General features: G+C 48.2%; 3 protein-coding genes across 5 annotated transcripts in view; 2 read left to right on the top strand and 1 right to left on the bottom strand.

The window, feature by feature from the left end:
• Nucleotides 1-12,544, bottom strand: part of LOC108630979 (uncharacterized) — a 19,172-nt gene extending 6,628 nt beyond the window's left edge. Inside the window, exons 1-9 of one of the 2 annotated variants that reach the window (XM_026818479.1) lie at nucleotides 12,438-12,544; nucleotides 8,502-8,769; nucleotides 5,494-5,591; nucleotides 4,357-4,509; nucleotides 1,872-2,000; nucleotides 1,356-1,595; nucleotides 1,128-1,256; nucleotides 923-1,052; nucleotides 415-537 (exon numbers count right to left, since the gene is read on the bottom strand). In XM_026818479.1, coding sequence (XP_026674280.1) covers nucleotides 415-537; nucleotides 923-1,052; nucleotides 1,128-1,256; nucleotides 1,356-1,595; nucleotides 1,872-2,000; nucleotides 4,357-4,509; nucleotides 5,494-5,591; nucleotides 8,502-8,769; nucleotides 12,438-12,457 — 1,290 coding nt within the window. In that variant the 5' untranslated portion in view covers nucleotides 12,458-12,544. Of the gene's footprint in view, nucleotides 1-414; nucleotides 538-922; nucleotides 1,053-1,127; nucleotides 1,257-1,355; nucleotides 1,596-1,871; nucleotides 2,001-4,356; nucleotides 4,510-5,493; nucleotides 5,592-8,501; nucleotides 8,770-9,444; nucleotides 9,795-12,437 lie in introns of those variants that run through there. The other variant, XM_026818480.1, reaches the window with a different exon arrangement.
• A 2,189-nt stretch (nucleotides 12,545-14,733) lies between these two features.
• Nucleotides 14,734-16,700, top strand: LOC108630981 (ester hydrolase C11orf54 homolog). Its single transcript, XM_018034600.2, has 7 exons — nucleotides 14,734-15,189; nucleotides 15,261-15,358; nucleotides 15,425-15,523; nucleotides 15,595-15,773; nucleotides 15,847-16,108; nucleotides 16,168-16,334; nucleotides 16,400-16,700. The coding sequence occupies exons 2-7, from the start codon at nucleotides 15,280-15,282 to the stop codon at nucleotides 16,571-16,573; spliced, it is 960 nt and encodes a 319-aa protein (XP_017890089.1). The 5' UTR covers nucleotides 14,734-15,189; nucleotides 15,261-15,279; the 3' UTR covers nucleotides 16,574-16,700.
• Nucleotides 16,701-16,708: 8 nt separating this feature from the next.
• Nucleotides 16,709-18,374, top strand: LOC108631051 (solute carrier family 35 member G1). 2 transcript variants are annotated; one of them, XM_026818482.1, is made up of 4 exons: nucleotides 16,709-16,794; nucleotides 16,983-17,449; nucleotides 17,522-17,737; nucleotides 17,799-18,281. In XM_026818482.1, exons 2-4 carry the CDS (start codon nucleotides 17,138-17,140, stop codon nucleotides 18,279-18,281), a joined length of 1,011 nt encoding a protein of 336 aa, XP_026674283.1. In that variant the 5' UTR covers nucleotides 16,709-16,794; nucleotides 16,983-17,137. The 2 variants fall into 2 exon arrangements, with proteins under 2 accessions (XP_026674283.1, XP_017890230.1); XM_018034741.2 differs by lacking the exon at nucleotides 16,709-16,794 and having other exon boundaries at nucleotides 17,138-17,449; nucleotides 17,799-18,374.
• The last annotated feature ends 726 nt before the right edge of the window (nucleotides 18,375-19,100 follow it).

Genomic DNA, 19,100 nt, shown 5'->3' with positions numbered 1-19,100 from the left:
CTACAAGAAAGGTCTTATACAATTTTCCCGTAGATTCAACGGTTTAGGAGTAATTAAAGAAAAATGAAATATTTTGCCAAAAGTTCGCCGTTTCGACGCTGGGATGGTCGGATTTTGTCAACATCAATAAAATGCCAAATAATCATACGTAACTCGTTAAATATCGAAGTTAGAAGGAAAACAACTTTTATTTCAAGCATTTTTCGCAATTTTGAAAAAAAAATTTTCGTCAGCGTCAATACTTAATTGGATATTTCCTTCTATACTTTTTAGCACGTAGCTATTTGTTATTAGCATTATTCTTCCGACGTCTGATTTCTTTTTAATTATAGGAAATGCGTTTTTCTAAGGTACATAAACTTTTAGGATTGACTGTATAGCCAATACATCCTTAAATGATTCCGATTAGAATACCTGTTGAGTCTGCTTCAATTGTTGAGCAACGCTGGGCGGTAACATTTGGAACAACAGCGTGTCGCTCTTGCCCTTTTCCTGCTTCAGTTCTCGCGCCTTCTGGGTCAAATTGGCCGCGTACATCTACAATTTTCCTGGCCGTAATGGACGTTCACCCGCCTCGCGGTTAATTATTAGTTTCAATTTTACGAGCCGCCGTCTGATTGCGAGAGAGCAGCAAGAGCGGTGAGAGGAAACAACGGTGGGGTAGGAGGGGGCCTGGAGGCGTTCGTAAAAGTCTTCGATTCCATTGATCGCCCTGCGGACGATGAGACTCAGCGTACGAGAGAATCGTGTTATCGAATTAGCAATCAATTGTAGGGAATCGAACTACTTCCGTATCGTTTAATTCGTCGTTTCAATTGAAAGAGGATCAACGTTAAACGAAGTTACCGCTGCTGTTTCGTTAACGAGGAGAGCGGGGGATCGATAAAACTTGGATTTGAAATTAACGCGGGCGTCTACTCACCTGTATCGTTGCGACCGCGTTACGTACTAGTATTATAATGATAGGGGAAACGACCAGCACCAACACGACGATGGCTATCCCAGCGGCTTCTCTGTTACTCGCGTCTTGCAACGTTAAGTTCACGTAATCCCTGTCGCAACAGTATCGTCGTTTTTCGTCAATACAAATCCCGCTCTAGAACGTCCGTTCCATCCCGGAGACCTACCTGATCATGTGTCGCAATTCTCGTTGGAGTTTACGCAGCTCGTCCACGTAGGTTGCCATGGAATCGAAGTAAGCGATCGCGTCTTCTATGTTCGGTTTCCGGTTTTGGTTACGCAGGATCTCGTCTCGCCTGCAGAGCAGAAGAGTCATGCGCGCTTCGTTTCGGCCAAATTTCTTATCGATGCATCGATGCATCGCTGCAGGAAAACAATGTGAGACTGTACGGTACCTAGATTTGATCCTCCCGTAGTCTGGCATGGTGCGGGTGAGTTCGGCATAAAAGTTTTTGAGGGAAGGCACGTATGTGAGAGATCCGCTGAGGAGATCACGTCCGAGGGCATCGTGGCGAACGTAGCTGACGTAATTGTCCCCCAGAAGTATTCCACGTCCAAAGTAATTGATTCCGTACACGGAAGCAATACCCAGGCTCTCGATGCTCCTCAGCAAATTTTTAAAAGCTATCAAATACCTGAAACGGCGAGGTATTCTCATTCGTCGTAGGAATTTCTTGTTCGACCTACGCGTCACGCGGCGAGTGTTGAAAACGAAACGAGTGGGAGGGAAATTTTGAAGTCAGCTTTCTGTCTCGCGGGACATGTTGGCGGGGAACTCGGCGCGCTGCACCCTCCCGCAAAACTCTCTCTCGATCAATTTTTTAAACGCCATACGAACTGGTGTTCCCATCTTCACCGAAACGTACGCTTCTTTCGTCCGCGATACCTCTTCTTCGCGAGAGAACGTTTACCTCCAAACTCCGCTGTTGTCCGTTTCTTTGATCTGATTAGTCAGATGGTCCAGCATCGCCGCGTTCACGCTCGTGTACCACGCCATCACCTCCGTGATCATCACGCTCTCCTCCGAGCTTATCTTCTGCCTGAGAAAACGAACGAACTTTGTACTCGGAGGGACGCGCCTGACGAATTCCGCTTGTCGACACGTCGGAAATTAATCCCGTCGCCGTTAATGCGAAATTCCGAGATCGCGTCCGATGGTCGACGAAACGGATTTTAGTCAGAGACGCTGATAGTCGTAGAACGACAAAGAGAGAACGGTAGGAGGGGTGGAGAGATGAAGGTGGACACAGGGGTCTAAAAATATTGTCTACTGCTCCAAATGGGCGGTCACGCGCTCACGTGTGACGATCTCATCCATTGCCGGTAAAGGTGATCCGGCAGAGAAGGCCGAACAGCGAGTACACCGTACGATTTCTTTGATGGAATCACATGGAACGCGTTCGATGGAAAGAGTACGTTCTCTCTACGGTCTCTTTGACGGAATTCGAATCGTTCCCGTTCCCCGAAACGGACGTACACGCATCTCTACGTTTCCGTTAAACGCCCAAGCTGTCGGCGAACAACATTTTTCAGCAACTGTTTTCGACATTTGCTGAGGCTTTTCCATGCTCTGAGGCTTTTCGACGGTTCGAAACGCTGTTCCCGGAGGAAACGACGAATGTCATTAGGAGTTAATTGGCCGGAGTGAAACTGGTAGCTAGAACCTCGTTAGGTCGTTGAAAATAAACATGCCGCAGAGATAGTTACGTTAATTAATTCGGTTGGCGGTCGATCGATCGACCAGGGCGAAGATTAATAGAGCACGTGGGTAAGAATCGGACCGCGGTTCTCGTGCCTATAGTACGTATTTTCTCTCCGTCTGTCCCTCGTCGTCTCTGTCACCGCGCGACGTCTTCGGCTGGAGGACCAAGATAGGATCGTTAGCGGCTCGTTACTGGTGCACTCGCTGACAGATACGCGTCCACACGCGTCTCACGCGCGTGTTCGTACGACGGCGGAAACCGCGAACCGGACGATCGATCGATGGAGAATTTCCTTTTAGAACAACTGGTGGAATCCGGCTGGTTCCGAATTGTTACAACGTCTCATCGATTCGCCGGGAATACGCGACGAGTACGCTCTCCGTTTTCATTACGAGGCAAATGAAAAACGTGCCCACCTGCGAATATTCGCGATCGCGTCTCTTTAATACATTCCACGGTAATTCGAATCGCAATCCCCGTCGATACGTTTAAATTTGATACGATTAAACGGCAAAACTCGAGCTCTGCGTTTTCTGATTTTCAATAATAATTTCCGCGGAATACGCTGAATTTTACACAAACGACGAGCCTGACAGTGTCGGAAGCGAGGACGACTGGCGAATTTCCGTCGTTTGCGTATTAACGGCGCCTCGCGTCTTGCCAGAACGGATCCTGGACACGTATTTTTATAATCGATCGATACGCGAAGACGAATGTGACACGGACGGCGCTATTATAAAAGCACACACCGGTTTATCATCGTACCGTACGTAATACGTACTCTCCTCTGCCGCGCCTTTTGGCTCTCCCTCTCTAATTAAACGATCGGCTAATACCGCTTTATCGTTACACACACTGTACTTAGTCAGTGACGCACACTCGCAATTTATTAAACGTTTCGCGTATCATCGTGCCGAGAGAACGGAGTGGTAATTAAAAATTCACGAGTTCACGAGAAAAGTTGCCCAAAGTGCGCGATGACCCGTGAGAATAGATGGAACATCGGAAGATGAGTCGGTACAACGAATCGAAAATAACAAACGAATCCGCCGGGCGGAAGCAGAGTTGCTGGTATCCAGCGAGAAGTTCTAGTCGTACGGAAGCGCGGAAGAGAAGGACTCTCTACTTTGAGGGTGAATGGAAATTCAACAAGTGTCGGGCCAGCCGGGACTCGAGGGAACAGAGGCTTCCATCGTAACTTTCCGTACGATTCCGCGAGCATCGGTTCCGACCGAAAGGCTCGCGTTCGAATTAACCAAAAGTTGCGGAGAATATTTCCTATTCGACTAGCACTGTCGAATAAATCTTTGGCCGTATGAGTCCATCGGTGAAACTCGCTGCTGAGTGTCGTCCGCTTTAAAGGACGATTTTCTGTTTTTAATACCTGTTCTTCGACGCGGTACGAGCGATTGACTCCTCGAGGCTTTCGCTTTAAGTTTCTCAGGCGCTCGATTTAGAACGCGGCTGCCGAAAGAGGTATAGAACCAAGGATGAAGAAAATCGCACGCGTAACCGTTTCGATCGGGACCGTTACGTCAAGGAGAGTTTACGATATATTGTAATTAAAATTAACCCGTCGTGTCAGGCGCGTGATGGACAGACGACGAGGGGCGGCTGCGGTTACAATACCCGTCTGACGTCACCGGCGTGTTAATGCACGTGGAGAGCGCGCGATAATCGATTTCATTTTTACCTGAAATCCTCGAGGCGTGCTTGGAAGGCCTCTTTGCTGACCACGTCATAGGCCTGCGTCTTGCTCTCGTCCCGGGGCACGGAGACCAGGGGCCACGTAGTCATATTGTGCAGCGCCTGATCGGTTATGGCGAACCTCTGCGTCAAGTTCGACCTTGAACAAACGCGAGAGACCATGACGAGTTAGCGACGCGTCGATGAATTCGCCGAGAGGCCTGGCTGCCAGGCCTTTACCTGTTCATTCTCCTTTTTTTTTTTTTACTTCGCGTACAAAGCGTGACCGAGACGATTCCCGGACGAATCAATTTATTTTTACCGAGAAAAATTTCGTTAGCATTTCACAGAGCCTCCCTCGGCTCCGAAGGGGATAGTCCAGCCAGAAGGGTCAGGTCAATACGTCACGTTTCGCTGATCATGCGACGCCGATCACTCGTCTCGAACCTTGAATCCACAAGCGCCGATAACTGCACGTGGATCGGTTTTAGCAGCCGCCCGTTGAGATTGTTTGCGGCAGGACCGCGAATTTTACGTATTAATGAAAACGTTGATAACGCATGGAAAATGGAGTCGGTGCACGTGAACAGAGTTCGGTTTTCACCCGATCGACTACCGTCGAATCGTTTTGCATAAAAATCCGCAGTTTAACGATCGGACATTTTCTAATTACGATTCGCGGGTTTCCCGTGTCACCGGGAGATGCGAGACGGGGTCGAGAGAAGACCGATAGCCGACTTTGCGCCGGTTACGATTCGTTCGACATATAAATCTTCATTCGCGCCGAACGGGTTGTTCGGTTCGAACGCGACCGAGTTCTCGCACCCGGAGACGTAATTGTTTACTTGAAAGTACTGGAAAAGAGTAGTGCAGAGGTGTCTTGATTAGAGAACACCCCGCCTGCCCATCCGTATTCATTGGCCTCTACGTGAAAGGGTTCGTTTCCTTACTCTCTCCGCGCTTCTCTCGCCGAGTCACGTATATCGCAGAGGATCAAGCTGCTTCAATGTCCCTGACAAAACAACGAAATGAACCCAATCGCGTAGAGCGAGCGAACGAACGAACGAACGACGAGCGCGAACTAATCCTTGACGCGAATGCGACGGAGACGCAGGAGGAGCGAAATTGAAGGATGCGTCGATACCTGAGAGTGTTCCCGTTGGTGTAAATGAAGAACGCGACCTCGGATCTCTCCAGCTGCATTCGCGTTACGACCTTTCCCAGATCAGTGGCGATCGTCACCTGAAGAGAGACATATTATTAGAGAAGAATCGTGAATCGTGCAGGATTGGACGTAAAGAGAATCATTTTCTAAATTGACGCGAAAAACACGCGATCGTAGGAAGCCCCGGTTCACGTGGCGCAGAAGGAGAGACGAGAGGAGGTAGTAACAGCACTTGGCAACATGAAGAATCGAACGTCCCCTCGTCAAGACCGTTCAGAGCGTATCGTCGAATTGCACGGAGCCTGCTAATAGCCACGTGTTGTTCTTGGACGACTTCCGAAAGGAAATGGAGCTGATCGTAAGGGAGGAAAGTGGACGGTGTGGGTGAGCGCTTCTTACACTGTGGACAGGCGGAACACGTTGCGCACGGCTACTCTAAGTAAAGCTAGAGGCTCGCATCAATTTGTGCCCTCGTATCGTTGTTGCGCGTCAACGAATGGACGCGTCGTCCTGCGATCGCAACGAGATGAATTTTTATATGAAAAACATCGGTCCGACGAGACCCACGAATATGCTGCGCGCACAGCTGACGCCCGATTAAATCGTTTTCAACGTTGTTTGACGATTCTCGACGATGCGTTGACACGCTCGTTCGTCGAGGACACCGTCACGTATAACGTCGCACGAAATTAAACGCGACGGTCCGCGCGTGAAGCTTCGTGCCGTGGCGTGTTATACGTACGGATACGTGTACGTCGAGCTGGATCGTTAGTAGCTCGGAGAATTTTCTCTCTGCTGAAATCCGAAAGGTTTCAGATATCGTTGTTATTTCCCAACGAGACGGTGGATCTTCCTTTGGGAAATTTAATATGCCGGGGTAATCGTTGCGGTATGAGCACAGCGACCGATTTAATCCGGAGGTACGGGAAAACCGAGCGATACTCTTCGAAAGCAAATTAAGGTGGTACGCGGTGCGCCGTGAGCGAGTAAGTGAAACACGATGGAGATTCTTCGGTTTTCCAATAGATCTTAATTGTGAAAGGCGCGGCGGGGCGGTTGGGAGACCGTACCGGTTACGAGACTCTCGACACGGTTATATCAGGACGATGGCGAACACCGAGGAACGGAGAAGACGGGGACGAGGACGACCGACGAGGAGGAGTACCTCACGCGGTCATACTTTTTCCATCCTTTCATAGAGCTCCAGTGCGCTTGTCGAACGAGCGTGTAACTCGAGATCGAATCGTGCACTCTACCGCTACACCTCCACTCTTCGATCGGATCGTCGTTGCGACGATGCGTCTTCGTTCAATGGTGCTCTCATTCGAATCGATAGCAGAGAAGACGAACCGTAATATAGTTTACCCGAGGAAGATTAATTTCTTCAACGATACTGGCGATTTCCCCGAATTCTTTATCCTCCGTATCAATTCCTACGGATAAGATGACCACAACAGTCTCTCGAAAACCGATCAAAGTATCCGGATATTTATGGGCATCGATCCCCGAAGGAAACGAGACCCTTCGTCCCAATATGGAAATTTTTTTGTCTGAGAAGGGTCGCATTAAAAGATATTAATCCTCTTTGACCAAACCGAGCTCGATCTACTCATGGCCCTTGGTCGAGGGAACGTTAGAACGTCGAACGGAGATGACAAGAACTGAAGGACGCGTGACATTGCATTCGTTCTTCACGAGACTCGTTTTCTCCGGTATACGTATGTACGAGAGGACGGGAGACGTGGCCACACGTTAATTAGAATTCTTCTATTCTCGCGGACCGCTTTGCCCGATGACAATACCGAACGATCGACCATTGATGGAAAATAATCGACGCACCGCGAGACGATACCGCGGTGCATTTATCGACGTCCAATGTTATTGCGTTATAATGAAATTGGCCATTGCTCGTTATTAACATCGCAACAGAGAGAAATAGCATCGTTTTCGTGTCCGCGCGTCACGGGACGCCAGAGGAACGTCAAAACTCATTTGCGTATTTTAATGGCAGCGGATTCCTCGTGGGAAACGAGGAACATCGAACAAGTTTATGCCACGTGCGCATATCGGGATGGAATCGGGAGCGCGAGCCCCGTGGCGCGATATTCGTTACCGTGCGTCGTTTCAATCTGTCGACGAGACCCGGCCGAGACCGATCGAACGAGCTATCGATTTCGGATGATCGAGCGCCGTGTCAATTTCGCCGATTCGATTCGATCGCCGCTCGTTAGAAATCATTCCCGGATATATGATCTCCTGACAGCTGCTGGACTGTCTCGTTTAATCGCGTGGCGTATCGTGTCAGCTTTGCGTCTCATTATGAACAGCAGGCGTGCAAGGCGACACGATGATAAGAACTATAGGCGCGTTGAGCCGTTCTCCAGGGTCGCGTAAACAGGGTGGCGTACGGAGAGACAGAGGTCGTAAATCGCAGCCAGATGCGGTGAATCGGCCGGTCGTCGTGATCTGTCGTGCTAAAACGATCGAAGAAACGAACTGATGGGAGTGCATCGACTAACGCTCGAAGGGGAGAACGCAAAGGCGCGGTAAATGTTTACCCGTTCTTTGTTACGTTTAGCGGCAGTTCATCGATCGATCGCCGTTGGATTATAACGTATGCACCCGACCTAATTGCGTTCTACGCGTAGTCGCGAAATTCTCAGGAAACCGAATTAGGAAACTCTATTTGAAACCGATGTTTATCCGATGTCGCTGTTCATCCGATTTCTTGGTAAGAAGTTCCTCGCGAAACTCGATGCGTGTCCGATTTACCAAAGATAACGGTCTGATTGCAACGCGACCTACGTAGGAAAAGAAACGTGCAGGATGAACCGATGAAACGAGGCGTATAACGATTCTAGTGACTCGACGTGCCGTGCTATTTTCGTCGATCGAACCTGTGTATTCGCCTCCTCTTGGCGTACGAAAACTTCGAACGGGAGGACACGATTTCGTGACAAAAACAACCGATCTGATCGTTGAATTACCTGTGTCTCGATGTCGGAGACCTCCTGCCGATAGATCAGGATGTCGTGGAGGGTGTTCGCCGTTTGAACGATCAACGCTAGAATCGGTATGAACGGTAGCACCAGCATTTGCAGCAGCTGGATTCGGCGTCCGCGGCGATGGGCCGGATCCGTTGCACGTGCCCAGCAGGATCTTTTCCGGTTCGCCTTGGTCGTCGAGACATCGTCCGACGACAGACTTCTCACCGAGCTCACTTCCGCCACGCACGAGCCATTACGGGGTGACATGCTGAAACGACATTTTAAAGATTGATGCGAACAAACTGTTGAATGCAGAGTAACGAAAGCGCGTCGTGATACATTTTCACATGCTGGAGCGGGAACATTCACGCGAACGCGGGAAAAGGCACGAGATTCTTTCTTATGATCGAACGAGCAGAATTCGAGCGGGTGCGCGCGACTGTGTGGGCCAAAGGTCGCGTGGGCGAACATGCACGACGAGCCTGTGTAATTAAACTGTGCGAGCTATTTTACACTTAACTACATTAAAAAGGAGACTATTTACGCTCAACTGCACGGCACACAAGAGTCGTTCTTTGACCGATTCAAAGTTAGACGTACGTTCCGTCAGAGTAGCGTACACCGATTGCTTCTATCCACCACTCGTATGCTCGGATCGTATCGCCGCTTCATATCATCGTCGCATGTGTGTCGTCTATGAGTGTCGTTGAAAATAGTAAGACTTGTAAGCGGAGGTGTACGACGATGCAGCGACGAGAGGGTATACGAGTGGCTTTTCAGTTACCCGAGTCAACAGATATCGACGTTTACACCTGGCTGAGATTTTCCATTCTTTCGCCCTCCTCTAAATCATAACGGCGCACGGGCACGTGTCGTGCTCGTCCAATCCTTTCCAACGGCCGTCCCACGAACGGAGTTATATTTATTCATAGGTTTTCAATACCGTGGATTATAATTTTCGTTCCTGTCCGACTTGCCGGGGGGATCCAAGTGACCGAGGACGGGGCGGATGAAGGCCTTTGACATCGGCGCGACGACTTCTTTTGACGCACGTTACGAAGGAGAATCGAACGTCTCAGGACGGAACGATGCAACGCTCACGTTGAATAGTATCCCTGATTGTCACCAACACGTGCCACCTAGATCTCAGACTCTAATCAGTGAGCCCGTTCCTTTCTTCCTATACCACGAGACGACCAAGTCTCTCTCCGAGTCTCTTACGATCGCGATGATCTTTTTTTTTAGCTTCGCCCACGATACGACTCGAGCGAAATCCTTCTGTCCAATTGAGGGCTGCAATCATTGAGAAACAGTGTTCGGTGTTTAATTCGGGACGCGAGAGAGCGGCGACAGGAGAAGCCGTTGGTCGCAACCGGATTTCCCGCAACCGGATTTCCCGCAACCGGATTTCCCGCAACCGGATTTCCCGCAACCGGATTTCCCGCAACCGGATTTCCCGCAACCGGATTTCCCGCAACCGGATTTCCCGCAACCGGATTTCCCGCAACCGGATTTCCCGCAACCGGATTTCCCGCAACCGGATTTCCCGCAACCGGATTTCCCGCAACCGGATTTCCCGCAACCGGATTTCCCGCAACCGGATTTCCCGCAACCGGATTTCCCGCAACCGGATTTCCCGCAACCGGATTTCCCGCAACCGGATTTCCCGCAACCGGATTTCCCGCAACCGGATTTCCCGCAACCGGATTTCCCGCAACCGGATTTCCCGCAACCGGATTTCCCGCAACCGGATTTCCCGCAACCGGATTTCCCGCAACCGGATTTCCCGCAACCGGATTTCCCGCAACCGGATTTCCCGCAACCGGATTTCCCGACAGACCGCAAGTGACACTCGCCGAATAAGAGGCAACGATCTCGCAAGCGGCGTGCTACTTGTAATGGGCGTACGTTATTTCCTCTGAGCCCTGAGCTCGTGCGGAACGGGGCTGACCACCGTGAAATCAGATGGTCAGAGATGGAAAAGTTCTGCCCGCTGTGTTTCCTCTGACTCCCGGTAACGCGACCGGTGGTTCAAACGACCTGAGATCTGCAAAAGATGACAGACTCCTTCGGCAACGTGCGCACTTGGTCAGTCAGCCAAGTTCGTTACTTACTAATTAACGGACGGCATCGATGATCGAATACTACGCGTCGTGGCGAACGTTCTGAGGAATCGATATGAGGAATGCAGGAATGCAGCGGTGAAACGCATTCGGGATGCATGTACACTGTGTATTAAGGCGAGAATGCTCGCCGAGGTATCACGCGATACTCCTGTTGACATACAGACGACCGAAGCCTCCCGGGGGAATCGGGAAAACTCTAATTCATCTGCGCGGCCGGGACGCGTTTGCTCGGTGAAAAAGCACTCGGTTCCTGGAACCGATGATGGCGATTGGAATAAAACGGCGAACTTCCGGAGAGCGCGTGCCGATGTTGTCAAAGAAACAAGTTCTTCGAAGCGTTGCGTGCCCATTTCAATTTCACCAAAATCGACGGAGACACGCTTTCTACAAACGTTCCACCATAGACGTCGAATACATTTTTGTGAAACGAGTTGGGGAAACTCGTTTCGAAGATCGTGATTTTCAACCCCTGGTCGTACCGTCGTTCGGAATATCGTTGTTGCTCGAGAGTGTAGACTGCAATTAATGAGCCACAGGGCGGCGAGCTGTCCCTCCACCGTCCCGTCCGACTCGTCCTCGCAGGACGGAACGTAACGCGCCATTAGATTATGCACCGCTACTATAGTGGTTCATTGCCGTGTTACCGTACGCGACGTAAAGGGAATCCTCTTCGTTCGTGAGGAAACGCGTAATGGCATCTGCGTAGCTGAAACTGTGCCTCCGTAATTGCGAACGTCGCGACGACTCTCGGGCTTTACTTCTACAAACTGTTGTAATTATTCGAGGCATTGATAGGCCACCTGAGAGACGATCCTTGTCGAAAGCAGGTCGCAGGATACACCGTTTCGTAATTTAATTGGACGCGACTGCGACTGGCACCCGCAACAATCGTCTACTTTCCGTACGGTCGAACCGAAAAGGAACCGTCAATACTCTTGGGACTGCGGACCTGTAATCGCTACGAAATTAATCAACGAATACTTCGTTGCTCCCGACGAGCCTAGTTCATGAGTGATCCCCCGTTCATGAGAAGGCGAAATTAATAGGCAACATATTCTTATCTCATATTCAACAGACGTTAGAGATCCTCCGACGAGTTTAGCGAATGAGGAGCTGTGAGAAAGGGGCGCGACGCGATGCAACGCGTGATGAGTTAAACGAGAAGAGCTGAGGCGCACGCTCCGGATCTGTCTTGACTCGATTTCGTACCGTTGTAAATTATTTTATGCTCGACGCCAAATGCTGTCATCGAGCTCGCACATAGTCGCCTGGAAGAAACGATCAGGGACAGGCTCGGGCATTGTCGAAGCAGACCGGACTCGACCGTCCCGAGGCAGTAAAGCGCGGCAAGCCTTAGAAAGCATCGCGGGAGACAAGCCTTAAAGTGGGGTCGATCTCGCTTGGGCCAACTTGTTTACTCGAACCCTCTTTCGACCGTGTAAGCTCGGTAACTGCTGAAAAGTCATGAATCAAGCTTGGTGAAAGTATAAGCGGAAGCGGATCGGTGTGACCGATTCTTGAAAAGCTCGTCGAAGGGAATGCAGAAAGCGATGCCAGATGTTGATGCGATGTATGGTCGGATCTGTCAAAATGCCACTGAACCAAAGGAAATGAAAGGAAATAGAATATCGACGTGACAATCGAACGTCGTGTTATCTAGGCGGACGCGTGTGCTTGAGAAAGCGGCGCAATTTGTCTGTGCGTACGTCGATTCAGAGTCTAAAACGAAAGTTATCGGATAACTATGCAGCCGATGTGATTATTTTCTATAAGCTGGTCAATCGCATGCGAACCGATACATATTACTCACTCGTTTTGTATGGTGAGCATGACTGCAGGGTCCACGGTGCGCGCGTTTCCACCCTCACCTCGCGCGATCTCTCGCGATTCGATGGATCCGACTTCGGGCCTGAATGGCTTAGGTACAACCAGGCGTATTATCTCATAGAGGAGTCTGCTCTCTCTGTCCATTCAGTCTCGATATAAAGGTACGGGGACGGGGAAGGGGCTACCATCAAACCGTCTCAATGGCAACGACTACAAATGATCTACGAGTTGCAATCTTACGTTTACATCGCATGTACGTACGTACATACGTACGTACGTAAGTACATGCGACGTGCTCCGCGGAGGCGATTAAACGCTGTCCTTCTTTAAGCGCGGATTCAGAAGATCCTCCCTTCGGCCCATCGATTCCAAGTACCACCGGTTCGGATCGACCATCGTTACACGTTTCCGCGGAATCTCCTACATTTTTTATGAGAGAGATTCGAATTTCCAACAGCAAACTAACTTTGTTCATGAATGCGTAAGTAAAGAAAATTCGACATAATCGACTTTGACCATAACTCGTCAGGGAAAATTCTCAGGATCTGACATGCTGTTCGAGCCGTCTTCACCGTACACTGCGAACAACTTTGCGAACGATTCTTAAGTCTTCGTACGCTCGATAAGACAAGTCGACGAAGCATTCGGACAAAAATGTAAGATCCATGTGTTTGGAATTTGAGAGTGCGATCAAACGAATTGTCCAAACTCAGCATGCGAAGGAGTGAGCTTACAATTAAATCGTGAACAGTCGTTGATTGGCAAGACGGTAAGATTAAGTGGTTATCGAACGATATTACTGACAACTACGATCGGGCTGACTCGTTCATGCGAGAAAACGAGAAAAAGACCTCGGATAACAGAGGTCCGATCAGGAAATGGATTTGAGAAAGAGAGAAGACGGCCGTGTACAGAAGGAGACTGATCCGTTGATACGAGCAACCGGTGTACGTCAATAGAGAAAATTGGTCTTACGCGTGTTTAATCGAGGACCACGAGAGACACGTGGTTGAAGTCACGAGGACGTTCCTCTCGCGGTTAAAACTCCTCGTCTCCTCCGCTCTTCGCCTTTCTCGTTCCTCTTTCTTCGACTCGCTCGTCAACGCTTCGGCCCTTGGTTTTCGTATACCGCGCCACGGATGCACACAAGAAGACGCTGTTCAACCGATTCTTTCTCCTTCGATCCCAGGCGTCGATCTTCCGTCGGGACCAGTTCCTCGTCGTACTTCCGTCTGAATCCCCTTTCACGCGTTGACACGACGTTCCCGATGTTACTTCTTTCAGGTGTCTTTAGGAAAGAACATCGGTTCGTTGCTCTCTCCTTTTCATTCGCTTCGTCACGTCGACTACAAATCGGACATCTATTCGACGTTCGTAAGTATGCGCGCTTTCTATCCCTCTTCTTCCTTCCGACAAACTCTTATTGATCCCCGTATAGATTCTCTGGTTTCTACGTCCAGTACAGAACTCGCGAACGCGGAGATCTGTGCGGGGGAGAGGGGAGATCTGCGATCAGAAGAGCGACGGAGAAATCGAAAGAGCAAACAGGTGTTCCCACATGGAATGCGCGACCGCGTACTGACGACGCGAACCAGGAACGTTCCCAGTGATACGCGACGGACTCCTTCGACGTCCAATGCGCATCCACGACGACCCTACCGTCGACCACCGACGTATTTTCCAACCCTCTTCCAACCTTCCGTATCCCCGGACTTTCCATATCGGTCTGGAACAGATAAGATCGGAACCGATTTACCGTGTACTCTCGACCACGAATTCTGTTCTATACGTTTGATTTTCGGAAACAAATAAAGGAACAACGATCTAACCCGTCTTATTCTCTTCTCTTCCCACTACTCGTATCAGCGTATCAGTTTCAGTTTTCAGTCACACTTCTAAATACGCGCAGAATTAGGACGATATCACGTTGGTTATGTTTAATATGAAATACATACCAGACCGTGTTTCAGTAACGCAGGAACGAAAACGTTTACGATAGAATTAACCCTTTCGTTTGAAGCCGCGTTATTAACGCGGGAACACGGTGATCGCGCGTGTAAAATACTGCATCGCATTGCCATCTCTGAATAGAACTGCACAAGCAATTTCTAAGAGGAAACTTTTCCACGTCAATCGAAAATTTCCGATATCTTATTTGTATTGTACGGCACTTGAAACTCGTTTCGTCAAACACGCGTTTAATCTCTCACCCTCTCGCTTCTTTTTGAAATCATCCAAGGGAACTTGTATCTTCATTTTTCGCTTCTACGCAATAGTCACAGTCGGTCAGTTTCTCTCACTCGTCGGCATTCGTTGTTTAAATTTCTTTTAACTAATTGTAATTTAAACATGTATGCATATGTACGATGACCGTTCGCCCCACCTTTCGAATGATCCGACATTACCGTTCTTTTTCAAAGATCGAATTAGATCGTTTCATCATTCGGCAATTACGATCGTCATAAATGACAATCTGAATCATATTATTACTCTTCGATATATGCGCAAGCGGGAAAGTACGTAGACAAGTAGTATACACAAAGTACATATGAAACGATTATCATCTAATTAAGAGTACGTGTAAACTGATTTATATCGGTCTTATGAAATCTCTTACGACATAACGAACGATTAGATAAAGCGAACTTATACTGGAGTACCATTGAGTTCCTATCAGTCTTCTTTCTGCTTGCCAATATTAGACACAGTCCTTAGGCAATTCAACAATTGTCAAGGTATACAATTCGTACTATAAACTCTTATTTGTACATACGTTCTAACAACGTTACAAACTCTGAACCTTCAGTCAAGCTATTACATCGATCATGACTTCTTTGGACGCCAGTGCGATCGACATAGTGAGGAGGGATCTGTTCGTTCCCTCTCTCGATGAAATAAGAGACGGTAATGTTTAATTGGCATCGTTTTAAGAAGTAGAATATTGTCGCAATAATGTATACGTTCTAATAGTCTTGAAGGAGGGATTAGTTAAGAACTTTGGAGAAGTCGAGGTAGAAATCGTCGACTGCCCAGATTTAACGCAGGAACCGTTTACACTCGCTGCATCAGGTAAGTTTTGTTCCTCAACATAGAAAATGATCCGTACCGCGACTCTACGCAGCGTTGTACACCATATTTAGGATTAAATGGTAGCCCGACGGTGTTGGAAATCGGTGGTCCATCGTTTCTTCTTCCTATGGTACAGAGGGAGAAGGTGTACGACGTGCAACAGCTTCTGAATCATCTGCAATACGGAAAAGACGCGCTGGTGATCGGAGCAGGGGCTGGGCCATGGCCATACTTGAAGTCTAACTGCGAGGTAATTACGTTTGCTTCCCGCCTACGTCGATCTACGACAACGACTTTTCGACAAGATCGATCTCTTCTTCCAGCTCATGACGAACATGGTCGTCTCGCAATCGAACGTACGAAACGAGACTCGTATTGCGTCCGTGAACAAGACCAATGGAAATTGCGTGCTTGGAACTTTACCCAGCTCTGAAACGAGACTCGCTCTGTTGGCCAATCTATTTGTTTCCGAAGGTAAACCTGGGAAAGTGTTGAAAGTGCACGCCAAGAAACGCACTGGTAACGACGATTTCATTGCGTCTATGCAGAAGGCAATCGCGCAGCGTTATCAAGACAATCTCGTTGGCAAGTATTTCGCTCGGTAGATTTACTCGAACGTTTGCATCGAATTCTCTTGATCGTAGGATTGGGAGGAACGTTCTTGATGAAGGATGGAAAGATCAAACAGCACGTCATGCCAGATTTCTCAACCACGCCATTGAACACCGAAGCTAAACTGAACAAATGGCTACAGTTTTATAACATGTCGACCCCGTTGATAGCGGTTGGCACGTTCGTCAGCTCTGAAACTGTAAGTAGAATTACGTGAGACGGTTTTCCCGATTACTCGGAAACTGATCGAAGGACGATTCGTAGGATCTGGATCTGCGCGTTCAACATTTCCACAGCTTCTCACATCATGGAGAAGGTGGACATTATCACATCGATACGACCCCGGAAACTATCGAATATCTGGGATACTTCAACCTGGGTACCACGCTTTACCGTATCGACAAACCGGCGACTGGTGTACAGTTCGGAAAAGATTAATTTTCCATTCTACATGACGTTCTATAAGACGCTAACAGCTGTACAAATTGTACTCCGACTATGAATAAGAAAACTATATCTTTGTAATTGTCTACTCGCTGCTAATACAATCGTTATTGAAGCAATACCGAACTGTGTATACCCCCATTAGTTTCGTAACGCGTTTTACACGCATTTTACGTAACGAAAGTTCTAGTTTCCAGTTATGAATACAAACTTATGTAAGTACGCATTAATTAAAAAAAAAAAGGTCTACGCGTCGCGACCAGATCCAATTCGAATGAAAAAATGTTATATCCTCGTGATAAGTTTGACGGAGCGTTCATTTTTTTACCACGATTCGATTTCCTTTGGGATGAACATTTTTCGCTGCTTCACATTCGAACGGATCTCGATCTGATCGTTACAGTTTCCAAATCTTCCTAACGGCGTTAATCCGTGGTAAGCTGTTTGACGTGCAAAGCTGTATGCTAATTCTGTCGAACGGCAGATGTACTAGCCGTGGACGGCCGCTAGTAGACCGCGAATGCCTCGTTCAGTGTTGACTGTCGACACCGTGAAACGATGAAGTTCAGCATCGAATCTACCACCTCTTACAACAGCATACCTCCGGCGTACCATTACACGGAGCAGTTTGCCAATAACGCCGAAACGTACGAGGAGGGTACGAAATGGTACGGAGTATTCTTGGCATTTTTGTCGGGCACATTTTTCACGATAAGCTCCGCGTTAGTGAAAGCTGTGCAGAACGTGCATCCGATGGTGTTGCTGGCTATCAGATCCATTCTACAAATGTTAGTTATGGCCGTTGTAGCGCTTAAAGGTTCGAAGAGTCTCTGTGGACCCAAAGGACAAAGGATGCTTCTGCATCTGCAAGTACGTCGTTGCACTTGTATCGCGATTGCACCTTCCATTGGGCAGTAATAACGCGTTGCTCTCGTCCCACAGGGCTTGGTGGGCGGCGCGACCCTCTCGTTACTGTACTACAGTTTTCGTAAGTTACCCATAGGAGATGCTACAACGATTATCTTCAGTTCTCCGGTGATCGTCATCGCGTTGTCGTTCGTTCTGTTGAAAGAACCCTGCGGCGTACTGCGCGTGGTGGTAATGTGCGCGCTTTTCGCCGGCGTCGTTTTCGTCTCGAAGCCACCGTTCTTGTTCCAGGTAAATCGGCGATCATCGCCTCGTAATCCGATCGACTCCATCTAAATTCTCTCTCTTTCAGACGCATCGAGCCGAACCGTACGACGTGATGGGATACGTCTGCGCCATCCTGGCGACGGTCTTCACCGCTCTCAACATAGTTATCATGAGGAAGTGCTCGGAGATCCATTATTCGACTATCATTTTCAACTTGTCCTGGTGGGCACTGGCCACCGCGGTAGCCTTCTACTTCCTCGTGTCGGACAATCACGAGCAGTACTCGAAGTTACCGCACGACTGGATCACCTGGAGTAAAATATTGTTAGTAGCGTTCACCGGATTGACTGGACAAGTTTTAGTGACCAACGCGTTAAAGATAGAGGGTGCCGGGAAAGTGTCGGTGACCAGATCCTTGGACATCATACTGGCGTACATCGTGCAGGTATACTTGTTCGGCGATCAACCTACGTCGACGAGTATCGTCGGTGCCCTCTTGATCATAGTCTCTGTTCTGTGCATGGGATTTGAAAAAGAAGTATATAGTATTTGTGATTTTATTCCCTAGTCAAAGATACAGTATCTTAAATTATTTTACCTGTTCTTAGCGTAAACATAGACAATAATATACATATCTTTATGAATGGTGAAAACATTGTTGTTACAACTCAGCTATACGTGTTACATGGTTTCTTCTTTTTATGATATAAAGTTTTAAATCTTTATACAACATATACGTTTATATCGAATGTCGGGTGTCACTACCGTTCGTTCACATACTTCCTTCATCTCGTTACTGCAGTTTTGTACCCGGTGTAATCGTGGTAATAGAAACAGAAGTATGCGTAGAGTAACTAAACGACTGATTACACATCGTATAATATCATGCACCTATGTAATTATAATTTGTGATCCTCCTCGGTCTCGTCTCTCGAGACCTGTCGTATCGTTTAAACGACAAAGACACAATCTGTAAATCATACGTATGCGTACGAATCGACACAGTATTTACAATTGTACATACATTCGTTACCGTATATGTACTTGGATTTATCCGTGACTTTGTGCGGGGATAACGATAACTGCACACCTTTACAACTGGTGACGGTCAATCAATGAAAAAGAAAGGATAATACATAGTAAGTTAGTCTACGATTATACGATGAACCATGTCGTATCGTATCGAAGACGACAGTATGTACACTTAGCTCTCCTGCACCTACTTGATTCATCCCGAACAGATATAAACGATAATCCTATCGAGAAAATGCTAATTTCGAGCTTACAAATCTATACAAATCCTTAGAGTTTACTTAGCCTAAAAATGAATTAATACGTGTAAGAATCATTTATACTTTCCGTTTTGCAATCGTTTGAAACGCTATTG

The sequence above is a fragment of the Ceratina calcarata genome, unplaced genomic scaffold, assembly GCF_001652005.2.
Source record: "Ceratina calcarata isolate Rehan_Ccalc_2016 unplaced genomic scaffold, ASM165200v1 scaffold8, whole genome shotgun sequence".
NCBI lineage: Eukaryota > Metazoa > Arthropoda > Insecta > Hymenoptera > Apidae > Ceratina > Ceratina calcarata.
The sequence above is the reverse complement of the archived record's forward strand: the minus strand, read 5'-3'. Positions and strand labels throughout refer to the sequence as shown.

Coding starts and splice junctions, on each gene's coding strand:
- LOC108631051 (XM_018034741.2), top strand. CDS start 17,138: ATGAAGTTCAGCATCGAATCTACCACCTCTTACAACAGCATACCTCCG. Junction 17,450..17,521: donor GGATGCTTCTGCATCTGCAA/GTACGTCGTTGC, acceptor CTCGTCCCACAG/GGCTTGGTGGGCGGCGCGAC. Junction 17,738..17,798: donor AGCCACCGTTCTTGTTCCAG/GTAAATCGGCGA, acceptor TCTCTCTTTCAG/ACGCATCGAGCCGAACCGTA.
- LOC108630981 (XM_018034600.2), top strand. CDS start 15,280: ATGACTTCTTTGGACGCCAGTGCGATCGACATAGTGAGGAGGGATCTG. Junction 15,774..15,846: donor ACTTGAAGTCTAACTGCGAG/GTAATTACGTTT, acceptor CTCTTCTTCCAG/CTCATGACGAACATGGTCGT. Junction 16,109..16,167: donor TTATCAAGACAATCTCGTTG/GCAAGTATTTCG, acceptor TCTTGATCGTAG/GATTGGGAGGAACGTTCTTG.